Genomic DNA, 12987 nt, shown 5'->3' with positions numbered 1-12987 from the left:
ATTCTTTGGCTTCCCCTTGTGTTGAATCAACAAATTTGGGTTGAATACTCTACCCTCAAAAACTGTTGCGACCCCCTATACTTGTGGGTTATCAACCAACAACCAGGTGCCATTCTTCAACAGTGCCTCATACTCCTGCTCCATGGCACAACGCCAATGAGGGATCCCAAAAGTAGCGTGAAAGTGTTGTGGCTCGACAAAAGGGTCGGTCTGTAACTCAATAACACAAGTGGCGAGCCATGCGGCAGTGCCATCTGTCCGTTCCTTGGGACGAAAAATCCTAAAATGGCTGAGTGTATGTGGCCACTCTGCACCACCCGCTGGTGGCGCCGGAGACTGAGATGACATAGATGGCAAGGCTGGAGACGTAGGCGGCAATGCAGTCGATGACGATGCAGTCGGTCACGATGGGCGTGGTGAAGATAGCTCGAGAGGAGCCACCACGAGCCCGCTTGGAGCAGCCGTTTCTGCCGTAGGCGAGGAGGATCGGGGCAATGGGGCAGGCGAGGCCGGCCCAGCCGACCGTGAGGCCTGACCAGGTGACGATGCAGGGAAGTCCAGCCCAGGCGTTGGGCCTGGCGAGGCTGAGGGAGAAACACGCGAGTCCGACCCAGGCGTGGATGGACACACACGCGAGCACCACTCTCCTCAGGCACAACCGCTAGCTTTGAATCCTCAAGCAACTCAAGACGAGCTCCACCTATAGCATCTGCATCATGATTAGGAGGCAACGCAGGAGAGTATGCAATATCAACAAACTGATCAGGCGATGGAAAGGTGGAGGGAGCTGGTGGTGGTGTCGAGGTGGTGGAGGCGGACAGGAGCGACGAGTATGGAAACACATTCTCATCGAACACAACATCACGAGAGATTTAAACACGGTTAGATGGAATATGAAGACACTTGTACCCTTTACGAAGAGAACTATACCCCAGAGAAACACATTGTTTGGACCGGAACTCAATCTTATGCTTATTATAGGGGCGAAGATGAGGCCAACACACACACGCTAAAACTTTGAGGAAGGTATAGTCTGGAGTCTCATGCAGTAGGAGTTCAATGGGTGTTTTCATCCCAAGGAGTCGTGTGGAAAGCCTATTTATAAGAAAATAGGCAGTGAAGAAAGCATCGCTCCAAAAACAAAACAAAACCAATGCATTAGCGAGTAAAGCAAGACAAGTTTCAACAATATGTCGATGGTTACATTCAGTAGTGCCATTGTGTTGATGTGTGTGAGGACATGACACACGGTGTGAAATCCCAAGCTTGTTAAAAATGCATTGAGGTTGTGATACTCACCCCTCAATCCGATTGAACATGAATGATTTTATGCTTGAGAAGACGCTCAACATGTGCTTGAAATTACAAAAAAACATCAAACACATCAGATTTACGTTTAATAATATAAAGCCAAGTAAATCGATAGTAAGCATCGATGAAAATCACATAGTAATTATGACCACTTTGGGCATGACCCCACACATAAAAAACACAAGCTCAAGTGGAGTTTTGTCTACACGACTCAACTCTGAAAATAGAAGCTCATGACTCTTCCCTTGCTGACAGGCACCACAAATTGTAGCAGGGTTTTTATTGGACACAACTGGAAGAGCATGTCGATGAAGAACATGACTGACGATGGGGGTGGCAGGATGAGCGAACCGCGGGTGCCAATGAGTAGATGATACGCGCACACCGCTGAAGACATGGGGAGGAGGCAACAAATCAACTGCATAGTCCATGGCGCAAGTGACCCCTAAGAAGAACGTCCCTCGTGTCCCGGTCCTCGATAAAATAATGAAAGGGGTGAAACTCAGTGAAGACATTATTATCCCGAGTAAGGTTAGGAACTAACAATAAGCTACATGTAGCAGAAGGAACATAGAGAACATCAAGAAGATGCAAGGATTTGGGTTTATGAGTAAAAAGTAAAACATGACCAACATGCGATATGTGCATACGTGCTCCGCTAGCGGTGTGAACCTGATCGTGACCGCAGTATGGCTCCTGACTGGAGAGCTTGCTCATCTCATTGATGAGGTGATGAGTGGCTCCCGTATCCATGTACCATGTCGGATCAATGGGATAGGATGTAGTGTGACCCTGCTCATGAGTCGCCATAGCAGCCTGCTTGTCGTTGCCTTTATCGTTGTTGCCGATGCCAAGGAAGTCCTGCTAGAAGCGGCAACGACAGCGGGAGGCAATGTGCCCTTGAATAGCGCACAGCTGACACGGAAGCCGGATGCCACATAAGGGGGAGCACGCACACGGGCGGCCGCCCCAGTAGTCGGCATGGGCCCTGCCGCAGGCGACCGTGGGACCTAGGAGGTAGGCTGGGGTAGCACCTTACCCCCAGCGACTTGAAAGGCTTGCCTTTGCCGCGGGTGGCAGCGTTTGCAAACACAAACCCGAGGGTGACACAGCCGGCCTTGACTCGCTGCTCCGTGGCGAGGAGGCGTGACTAAAGCTCACAAGGTGATATTTTCGAAGTTCTATTTAAAATGTCAAAGCGTCATACATTTAGAGATGAAGGGAGTAATAGGCAACACGAAAACATAAGAACTACCAGCAATGATTTTTTTATTTCAAACATTCAAACACGTTTTCTAAAAGGTGATATTTATAAACACAATTTTTCTGAAATTTGTGCACATTCTTTTAAACATAGACCATTTCTAGAAATCTAAAATATATTTAATCTGTGAAGTTTTTTTGAAACAGGATAAAACTTGCGACTTCTTTAAAACATGATTATTTTCGAAACCCTAAACAAAATTGAAGAAGCAAACAACTTTTTGGATATATGACTTTTCTAGAAAATAGGGAAGTTTTTTAAAAACATTGATCCAAATTTGCAAACCCAAATGCACTTTTTTAATTGGTAAACATTTTAATTAAACATGAAGAATTTTGCATACACTTTAATAAGGACGAACATTATTTGGGAAAACGAAGAATTTTTGAATAGTTTCTGAAAATTGTAAATTTATGAAAAGAGAAAAGGAAAAATAGAAGAAAAGAGAAAAATAAAAGATAAATATTTTTGTCCTTTTTTCGAAAGGAAAACTAGTGAAGAAAAAAAAATATACATATATATACTAGCAAACATGCCCGTACGTTGCAACGGAAAAAAACACCCCCTTATACGTATTGGACGATATGTGTAATAGGCATTTCCAAAATAACCAATATAGAGAATGTATTAATTAATATTGCACAATAAGCTTTATTGTGGAAAGTAACATGCAAAATAATAGCATATTAGAAATCTTCACTTTTTTCTGAGCGATTTTCATATATAACATGTTAGATTTGGAGTTAGGATTTAAAAGATATGAATGTTTTAAAAGCATTTGAATTTACACAAAAAATGAAGCAATAGGAAAGAAAAAACAAGAAAGTAACATGCAAAATAATAGCATATTTGAAATCTTCACTTTTTTCTAAACGATTTTCATATATAACATGTTAGATTTGGAGTTAGGATTTAAAAGATATGAATGTTTTAAAAGCATTTGAATTTACACAAAGAAATGAAGCAATAGGAAAGGAAAACAGGACAGCGCTAGAGTCAAACTCAGGTCTCCCAGTGATGCAGCAAGCCGTTGTGCGTCTGCCACTGGGCTAGGCACATGATTGTGTTGAAACAGAGGTGGCACTTTATATATACCAGATTAAATGAATCGTTTTTCGTTTTCTCCACTTAAAAAGGGAATGCAGATTGAATACACAAAACGTCAAGAGCTTTTTTGTAAAACCGTCATGACGGACGGCAGAAGCGCTGCACGCTTTATTATTAGGGGACATATATATATAAAAGATATCAGAAGCAAATAAACATAGAATCGGATCCTACCTACGTGGCCGGACCATCTGCGGTTTGCTCGCTGCTTGCCGGTGCGAAAGAGTGATATTGAACGAAAAATTCTATTTCACGCCCTGTGCGAAACCGTGTCGTGGCTTTGCACAGAGTAGAAGAGCGATCGGACTGGCCCCATTAACGGGATTGCAATGCGCGGTCTTAGCAAACTTCTAGAGGTTTTAATTGGTTTTTTCTGGTTTTAGAAAACTTCTAGAAGGTTTCTTGAATCGTTTTTTTTTTGTATTTGTTTTCTGTTGCTTTTTTTTTCGTTTAAGAAAATATTCTGGATGATCAAAACCTGTTTTTGGATTTTTAAATAATGTTCTTGGTTTTAAAAAACTGTTCTTGGTTTTACAATTTGTTCTCAATTTAAAATTTGTTCTCCTTTTTTTAATTTTGTTCTCAAGATTCAAAAAATGTTTATGCTTTCAAAAATTGTCCGCGCTTCCAATTCTTACATGTTTTTTATAAATATTTCCCGGTTTGAAAGTTTGTTTTCAAAATTTTAAAAATGTTTGTGCTATAAAATTTTGTTCACTCTTTTAAATTTGTTCAGTGTTTTCAAAATTATTCTCCTTTTCAATTTTTTTTCTTCAGATTCAAAAAATATTCGAGCTTTAAAAAATTCTTCGCACTTTGATTTTTTTTCACGTTTTTTTAGATTGCTCTCGGTTTTAAAATTTGTTCTCAAAATTCAATAAATGTTTGTGCTTTTAAAATTTATTCGTGCTTTCAAATTTGTTCGGTTTTTTTAAATTGTTCCCCTTTTAAAAGTTTTGTTCTCAAGATTCAAAAAATGTTCATGCTTTAAATAATTGTTCGTGCTTCCAAATTTGATCATGTTTTATAAAGTTGTTCTCGGTTTCAAATTTTATTATGAAAATTCAAAAAATCTTCATGCTTTAAAACTTTATTCACGCTTACAAATTTGTTCGGGTTTTTTCAAAATTGTTCTCCTATTCAATATTTTGTTCCCAAGATTCAAATATTGTTTGTGTTTTCAAAAATTGCTTGTGTTTTCAAATTTGTTCATGTTTTTTAAAATTGTTCCCAGTTTCAGAATTTGTTCTGAAAAATCAAAAAAGATGGTGCTTTAAAATTTTATTCGTGCTTTTTAATTCCTTTGAGGTTTTTTCAAAATTATTCTCCCTTATAAAATTTTATTATTAAGATTTAAAAAAAATTCGTATTTTTTAAAAAAAATCGCGTTTTCAAATTTGTTCATGTTTTTTTAAAATTAGTCTGCAAATTCGAAAAATGTTTTTCTTCAAATAATAAAAGAAAAAGGAAAAACGAACAAAAAAATAACTGAGAAGGAGAATAGTAAAAGAAAATAAACTAGGCCGGTCCATTTGGGGTACCCCTGTGTGGTGGAGGGATCCTGAGAGCAACTAGTTAGCGAGCCCTCCTTCGGGAGCCTTCCAGCGATCGCTTCCGCGCGTCGCCATTTGGCGCATTTCCAGTTGCCGTCACGTGTCGCGCTCTGAGCGTTTCCTTCGGATTTTTTTCGCACTCATTTTCGCCCTTTTGAGTGTTTTATTTTCAATTTTTTTGTTGTTACGGGTTTTCATTGGTGGTTCATAACTTTTGGATGGATTTTTTTTCAAAAAAACATGTTTTTTGTTTTTTTTCGAGAGATCCGATTTTGATTTCGCGAGAAGCACGTTTTTTGATTTCGCGAGAGGCACGGCCGTGCCTCTCGAAAAAGAAAAAGAACTCGTTTTCTATTTTTTTGCGAGAGGCATTTTTTTGCTTCCGTCAAAGGCACGGTTTTACCTTTGCGAGAGGCACGTCCGTGCCTCTTTTTTTTGCGAGAGACACGTCCGTGCCTCTTTTTTTTACGAGAGACACGATTTTGCTTTCGCGAGAGGCATGTTCGTGCCTTTCCTTAAAGAAAATAATGCATTTTCTGTTTTTCTTTGCGAAAGGCACGGTTTTGCTTCCGCGAAAGGCACGATGCCTCTTTCGAAAAGGGAAAAACGCGTTTTTTGCTCTCTTTTTTTCCACGAGATGCACGGTTTTGCTACGCGAGAGGCATGGTTTTTTCCTTCACAAGAGGCACGACCCGTGCCTCTCGAAAAGGGAATAATAGCGTTTTCAGTTTTTATTTTCTATCGCATGAGGCACGGTTTTTCGTCTGGTTTTTTATTTCGGTTTTTTCGTGAAAAAAAGTTCGTCAAAACCTATTAATATGGGATCTAATTTTAAAGATCTTGATACGAGAAAGTCAATGATAAAAACGGTTCAAGATTTGGACGCACGATTTAGGAAAGAAAACATTTTAAAAATACGGATCAACGAAGAAAAGAAAACTCTCAGGTTGCGACAAATGACACGCATGCAGTGCACCATTTATCGCAACCTGTGAAAATAAGAGTAATTGTTGGAAGGTGTACTCGAGTGATTTTTCAGAAATCCCTGCCACAATAAGGGGCAAGTAGGAGCTCCCACTGCGTTTAGAGTTTTCGAGAAAGAAAAGTAGGCCACTATATGGGGTGACACTTATGCTGACCCAAAAAAATTGTGATCTTTCGACCCGCTGGATTCCATTCTTTGACTGTTCAGAGCATTAAATTTGTGTGCCCTCTCTAGAAAAATTGCCTACTTCCTCTATCCATATACTCCATCCATCACAGTTTATAAGGCATGTACGTATATCTAGGTTGTCAATTTGACCAATTTAATGAGAGGCATATGTTACAAAAAATATATTATTAAAAACTTTAGATATTCTATTTTCTAATGATATAATTTTTATGTTAAACAATATATTTTATATAAGTTAAATTAACGATCTAGATATACGTGCACGCCTTATAAACTGTAACGGAGGGAGTATATATGGTCTAATGCTTTTTTCAAAACCAACTTTAACCATATGTTAAAGTAATAATATATGACATGCAAGTTACACAAAGCATATCTTCAAATTCCTATGTGAAAGGAGCTTTCAATAATATAATTTTCACATTATACATTTCACATACTACTCCCTCTGTACCTAAATATAAGTCTTTTATGATATTTCACTAGGTGTCTACATACGAAAAAAATGAATGAATCTATATTCTAAAATATGTCTATATACATCCGTATGTAGTCCATTAGTTGAACCTCTAGAAAGACTTATATTTAGAAATGGAAGGAGTATTAATCTTATCAGTAGTCAAATGCAATCTCGAAAAATGCATTAGACCCTTTATATATGGATGGAGGGAGTGGTTAAAATATATATTCTTTTGCCCGAAATGTATAAGTGTCTGCAAAAATCACACAGCTACAGACTATAGAAATATATTCGCTTCAGAGACATACTAATATAGCTTACACTGTTTTTTTAATGACGGCGACAATGGTGCCTATATAATCACTATTGTTAATACATGCGAAAAAACAGATATAAATCTAGTTCGACCTGCCAATATGTTAACCCCTTTAATATTAATGAAATAAAAAATGTTGACAGCTGCATATTTATTTGTATGGATCAACTATTCAGATTGTCCACGCTACATGAGAAAGGAAAGAGAGAGGAAGGGAGGGGGGGGAGCAATAATATATATGGCGGACTAGCAAGGACAGATCCAAACGACTACATACACACCCATAACCACCCATTGTCAAAACCAAAGTCCGCAGCGTGTTCTCGTAGGGTTCCTCCCCCGCCTTCACCCCACCGCCGACGTCCACCCTCACGCCCTCTAGCCACCGGCCGCGCTCGCTCGAAGCCCCGTCCCCTTTCCACCCCTTTCTAAATCCCGCCCTAGTGCCGCCTTCCCGGGAGGTGGCTAAAGCGGCACGAGCGTCATCCTCCGTCGGCCCCCTCCTCCTCTGTTCTCACCCCCCTCGCTGCCGCCGGCGAGCGCCCTCGGCCCTGGTTCGGGTGGTGTCGGCAGCGCGGGATCTCCTTTACCCGCGCGCCCATTTTCCCTTCGTGGGGCAGGGGGCGGCGATGGTGCGGCTCGGCTAGGCGATGGTTTGACGACCCAACGGCGGGCGAGGTGGCGGCGTTGCTCCTTGGCGGCGGGGCGACGTGGTGGCGCGACGCGACCGACGGTGCGACCCTAGCCTAGATTTGGGCCTTACGAGCCTCATCTGGGTCCTAATGGGCCGGCACCCGGCGCGACTTCGATGCCTTGTGCATGGTGAGGAGGGGAGCAACTAGGACGTGGCGACGACACCGATGACATGTCTGTTGTAGCGCGATGGCGGGAGCTTTACGGGCTTTGAGGTCTCGGCCGGGCCTGTGGGCCTACGGGCCTGGCATGCTCCTGCTATTGCGTCTGGTCGACTACCATCGTTGACGGTGGATGTTGAGCCCCCCGCGTGTCGACGGTGCTGTTGTCCCTAGTCCCGACTCCTATTCGTCGCTGTGCACGCTTCACCTTGTGGTGTCGTGGTGAGAGGGGGGGGGGCTTCAAGACCCTGTTGACGCAGTATGGAGGTTGGTTTGGCGTCGTCATCGTCTCAGTCCTTCTCGGAGTGGTGATTGGTACCGGCGCTTCAAAGTCTTGGAGCTTGGTGGAAGATCCCTCATGGACGCAACGGTCACGAGGCTTCTTTATTTTTTTTGATCCGCCGATGTCAGCATTTTTTTTTAAACATGACTGTGTTGCTTCCGTCCTAACATCTACCGATAGATGTTTCAGTTGGTTGATTTGTAATACAAAGCGAGGAAAACCGTTTTTTAGATAACCACCCATTTTCCATTCCCTCACAAACAAATGATCGGGATGATATTTACTCGTCGCCCCAGTTAGAAAATGTTTGACAATTTCGTAAGGAAGGAAAACATCGTATAAGATTATAAAAAAAAGCATTTGCAAAATAGCCCCCCCTCCCCAAAAAAACATAATGTGATTGTTAACATGCATATATAATTAGTAGGAAGAAAATGATGGGCACGACGATTGCGCAGGCTTGATGGGCACATAAATGGATACGTACACAAACACGTCCCAATCCTCATTTCCAGCCTCCACTACTGACTCGTGACTTGTGAGCCGCCTCAAATCCTCGTCCACCACTAGTGTTAAATTCGAACTCAGCGACCCCAACACAAATAGATTTTGCTCCAATGTAGTAATGCAAACATAATTTAAATTTGAACCGTAGGCATTTCAAATTCAAATTTCCGAAACCAGACTGCTCTCACGTGGCAATCATAGGGACGAGACTCACCGCGCCGGAAGAAACCTATAAAAATCCCTTCTTTCCGCCTCGGCTCCCCCGCGTGACATGATCCATTATTCATGGCGCACGCCACCGTCCAGGGCGCGCCCATGACACGCCCGTGCCCGCGCCCGTCAGCCCCCCTGGTCGTCTTCCTCGTCCTGCTCGCCTCCTGCTACCTCGCCCTCACGCGCCTCCCCGCCGCGGCCCCGCTAGCCGCCCTGATCGCCCCCTCCTCGGGCCATGGTTCCGGCCACGGCGCCGTCGACAGCTGTGCCGGGTTCTACCGCGGCGCGGGGAGGCGCGCGGTGACAGCGTCCGTGGAGGAGTTCGGGGCCGTGGGCGACGGGGTCACGTCCAACACGGCGGCGTTCCAGCGCGCCGTGGCTGCTCTGGAGGAGAGGGGCGGCGGCGGCGGCGCCAGGCTGGAGGTGCCGGCGGGGCGGTGGCTCACGGGGAGCTTCAACCTCACCAGCCGCTTCACGCTCTTCCTGCACCATGGCGCGGTCATCCTCGGCTCCCAGGCACGTGATCGGTCCATTGATCCATGTCCGCTAGTTCCTCTTCTTCTTCTTCTTCTTGTTTCATTTAATCAATTCACATTTATTTCTCCTCTCAAATCTTGCTACTACTGTACTAGTATATTACTACAAATTAATAGAGTGCACTCTACTGAGTATAGCGTTCAAACTGAAACAAACACACACATCTGCTAGATGCAAAACTATTTTTCTACCGATGCAAAATTATTTTTCTGCTGATTAGTGGAGACAAATTCTTCTCCAAATAAATCAAGAAATGTCACATAGCTAAGCCACCCAGTAGCCAGGAGCACAGAAACTAGAATCTCAAATCATGTTCATGTTTGATTGGAGGCTGAAAAACTTGCTTCAACACTTGTGCTGTCACTTACCACTGACCAATGAAAAAAAGAAGGGGGAGAGATGCTGTTGTGGGTTGGAATCCTGCACATGCTTGGAGCGGTTGTTGGTTTCTTCCTGTGACTTGTGCAGCTTTGGCACATGTTATTGTTCTAACTACAACACACCGTGTGTGCCTTTGCTTTGCCCTTACTTCTGCTTGGACTGGTCTGGCTTGATGCTACTATGCTACTGTGCTAGTACTTTGCTTGTAGTGCCGTCTCATCTGCTCCATATTGCTAGCACCAAATGGTTACACAAATCTCTAGTTTGGAGCTTTCTGCAGTACTAGCTAGTGCCCATTTTTGGCACATGCAAATGCAGTGGGCATACTAATTTTAAGGATTAATTGCTACTAGTATGTGTGGAGAGTTTATGTGTGATGAACTTGCTAAAGAGATTCCCCCATTTCAGGATACTGTCTACTAGTGCTTTCATGTGAGTGGCGTCTTAGTAGTGCAAAGTTGTTGGGAAAGAAAGCATGATTAAGAGCGTTAGCTAGGAGTTTGACATTGCTGCCATATGCACTCGCACTACAATAATCCACCACCTTCATATTCTAGGACAATCATGGCCTGGTCTTCAAGTCCAACATGGCAACAGGTGAGATTATCTTTAAGGGGACCAATCCCCAGACTGTCGAATTAATAATCATGCCACTTTGTATTTAAGTAGTCCAAGAATCTCTACCAGTACTGCATAAGAGTTGATTGTGTAAATTTGTTTAAGAAGTTCATTGTGTTGATTGCAGCGTTGAACTGTGATGTGCAGGATCCAGAAGAGTGGCCTCTCATTGCACCATTGCCGTCTTACGGGCGCGGAAGGGAAAGATTAGGACCGCGCCACATTAGCCTCATTCATGGACAAGACCTAAATGATGTTGTTATTACTGGTACAGCAACTGTTTAACAGTCTCTACTTTCAACTTTTTATCAAGTAAATATAAATTGTTTATGCAAACCAGAGAGCTGAAGTAGCTCCCTGTAACAGCCGATTCAAGCACAAATTTCAAATTGTGGGCTATACTTCTTGAGAAAACAGTTTGGAGTATACTTGTTGGGAAATAGTGTGTAGGGTATATCATGTGAAGAATTAGCTTTGACTGTACTTGCAAATTGTTCTGCTTTTCCATGTCAGGTAGCAATGGGACCATAGATGGCCAGGGCAGGATGTGGTGGGAGCTGTGGTGGAACCGGACTCTGAACCACACAAGAGGTCATCTCATCGAGCTCGTCAATTCAACCAACGTCCTGATCTCCAATGTCACCCTACGCAACTCCCCGTTTTGGACAGTGCATCCGGTCTACTGCAGGTTAGTTCATCAAGCTAATACAGTAGATTATCACTTTGTTTCCTAGTAGAGAACCATCCTCATTTTTCTTTCTTCTAAAACCATAAGCTCACAACGGAAATTTAATGTTCAGAAACGTGGTGATAAAGGATTTGACTATACTAGCTCCCCTGAATGCTCCAAACACCGATGGCATCGATCCAGGTTTGTGCTCTAAAATTGACAGATTGTTCTCTCTCAAAACTGCAAACCTTTTGCCAATGCTAGTTCCAAACATGGCCCGCCACTGATTTTGTATGAATAGCAGGCCTGTATTGTTTTCTTTCAAGTAAATATTTAGTTAAAGTATAAAAGATTATAATTACAGGTAGTTGCGTTTGTACTTCATATGTGACTCCTTGGGGATCATGATCTTTTCTGCACTAAATACAAACTGGCTTTGCAACGAGTAAATTTATCCATGACAGTTTCTCTTTCTGAACAATACCAGACTCAAGTTCAGAAGTTTGTATCGAGGACTGCTATATTGAAAGTGGGGATGACCTGGTTGCTGTCAAGAGTGGCTGGGATCAGTATGGAATATCTGTAGGCAAACCCAGCTCAAACATTATCATCCAGCGGGTTTCAGGCACCACACCTACGTGCTCCGGTGTGGGTTTCGGAAGCGAGATGTCGGGTGGGATATCAAACGTGCTTGTCCGCGACCTCCACATATGGAACTCCGCTTCCGCAGTAAGGCTCAAGACCGATGTGGGGCGCGGCGGGTACATAACCAACATCACCATCGCCAACGTGACGATGGAGAAGGTCAAGGTGCCAATAAGGTTCAGCAGGGGTTCAGATGATCACTCTGACGACAAGTATGACCGGACAGCGCTACCCATGATCAGTGGCATTCATATTGTCGACATTGTTGGCGTGGATGTGCAGCGCGCACCAATGCTGGAGGCGGTGCACGGCGCGGTCTATGAGGGGATCTGCTTCAGAAACGTTAGCCTGAGAGCGATAAGGCGTCAGGTACGGTGGCAATGCGAGTCTGTGTATGGAGAGGCGCATGAAGTTTTCCCTGCACCTTGTGAAGAGTTGAGGAATAATGGGTCTTCTTCTTCTTGGTGTGGCCTTCCCTGAGCAACTGTACAGAACTTGTAAGATTTTGATGGGTGAAATGGTGTGTCTATACTTGTGTTTAGAGAAGGACAAAGATAGAACTTACAGGCAGATCCAACACTGAGACTTGTATTCTTTGTTTTGTAAAACGTCTAGAGGGCACAAAGGACTTTCTGTCAGTTTGTCCACTGCAAATGAATTCACTGATCGAATATGTAGAAGGCAATTATCCTCTCTCCCAAGTGTGTAGCCCAACGTGTAGCAGCCTCCTATTCTTATGTCATCCCTACATATTAAAAGAGATAAATACACCATTTTGGTTCCTAAATTTATAAAATACGTGAAACTAATGACGTAACTTGTCCGAACGTTCAAATGGATGCCTCCGTCCGTATGAAGGCATACAAACTGCCCAAATGACGTGCCAGCTTTGCGTTGGCCCACATGTCGGTAGCTGTGAGATGACTGTGATGGTTGTTTTACAAAAAACTCTCTACTTTAAATAAATTTTGAAAAAGGTCCTCATATTTTATCTAAATTTGCCAAACTGCATTGGTCCCACATGCCATGCCTTGGTCCTGCATCTCAGCATGTGGGCTGAAATATTAATAAGAAAAAAATGGTGGCTGGATTTA

At 43.0% G+C, this 12987-nt stretch overlaps 1 protein-coding gene across 1 annotated transcript; it reads left to right on the top strand.

Moving 5' to 3' along the window:
• The first annotated feature begins 9092 nt into the window (after positions 1-9092).
• LOC123412372 (probable polygalacturonase) lies at positions 9093-12573 on the top strand. The gene is made up of 5 exons (XM_045105318.1): positions 9093-9558; positions 10726-10846; positions 11092-11266; positions 11379-11449; positions 11736-12573. Exons 1-5 carry the CDS (start codon positions 9115-9117, stop codon positions 12371-12373), a joined length of 1449 nt encoding a protein of 482 aa, XP_044961253.1. The 5' UTR covers positions 9093-9114; the 3' UTR covers positions 12374-12573.
• The last annotated feature ends 414 nt before the right edge of the window (positions 12574-12987 follow it).

This window comes from Hordeum vulgare, chromosome 7H (assembly GCF_904849725.1).
Source record: "Hordeum vulgare subsp. vulgare chromosome 7H, MorexV3_pseudomolecules_assembly, whole genome shotgun sequence".
NCBI classification, from domain to species: Eukaryota; Viridiplantae; Streptophyta; class Magnoliopsida; order Poales; family Poaceae; genus Hordeum; species Hordeum vulgare.
This window is presented reverse-complemented; position numbering and strand designations above follow the sequence as displayed.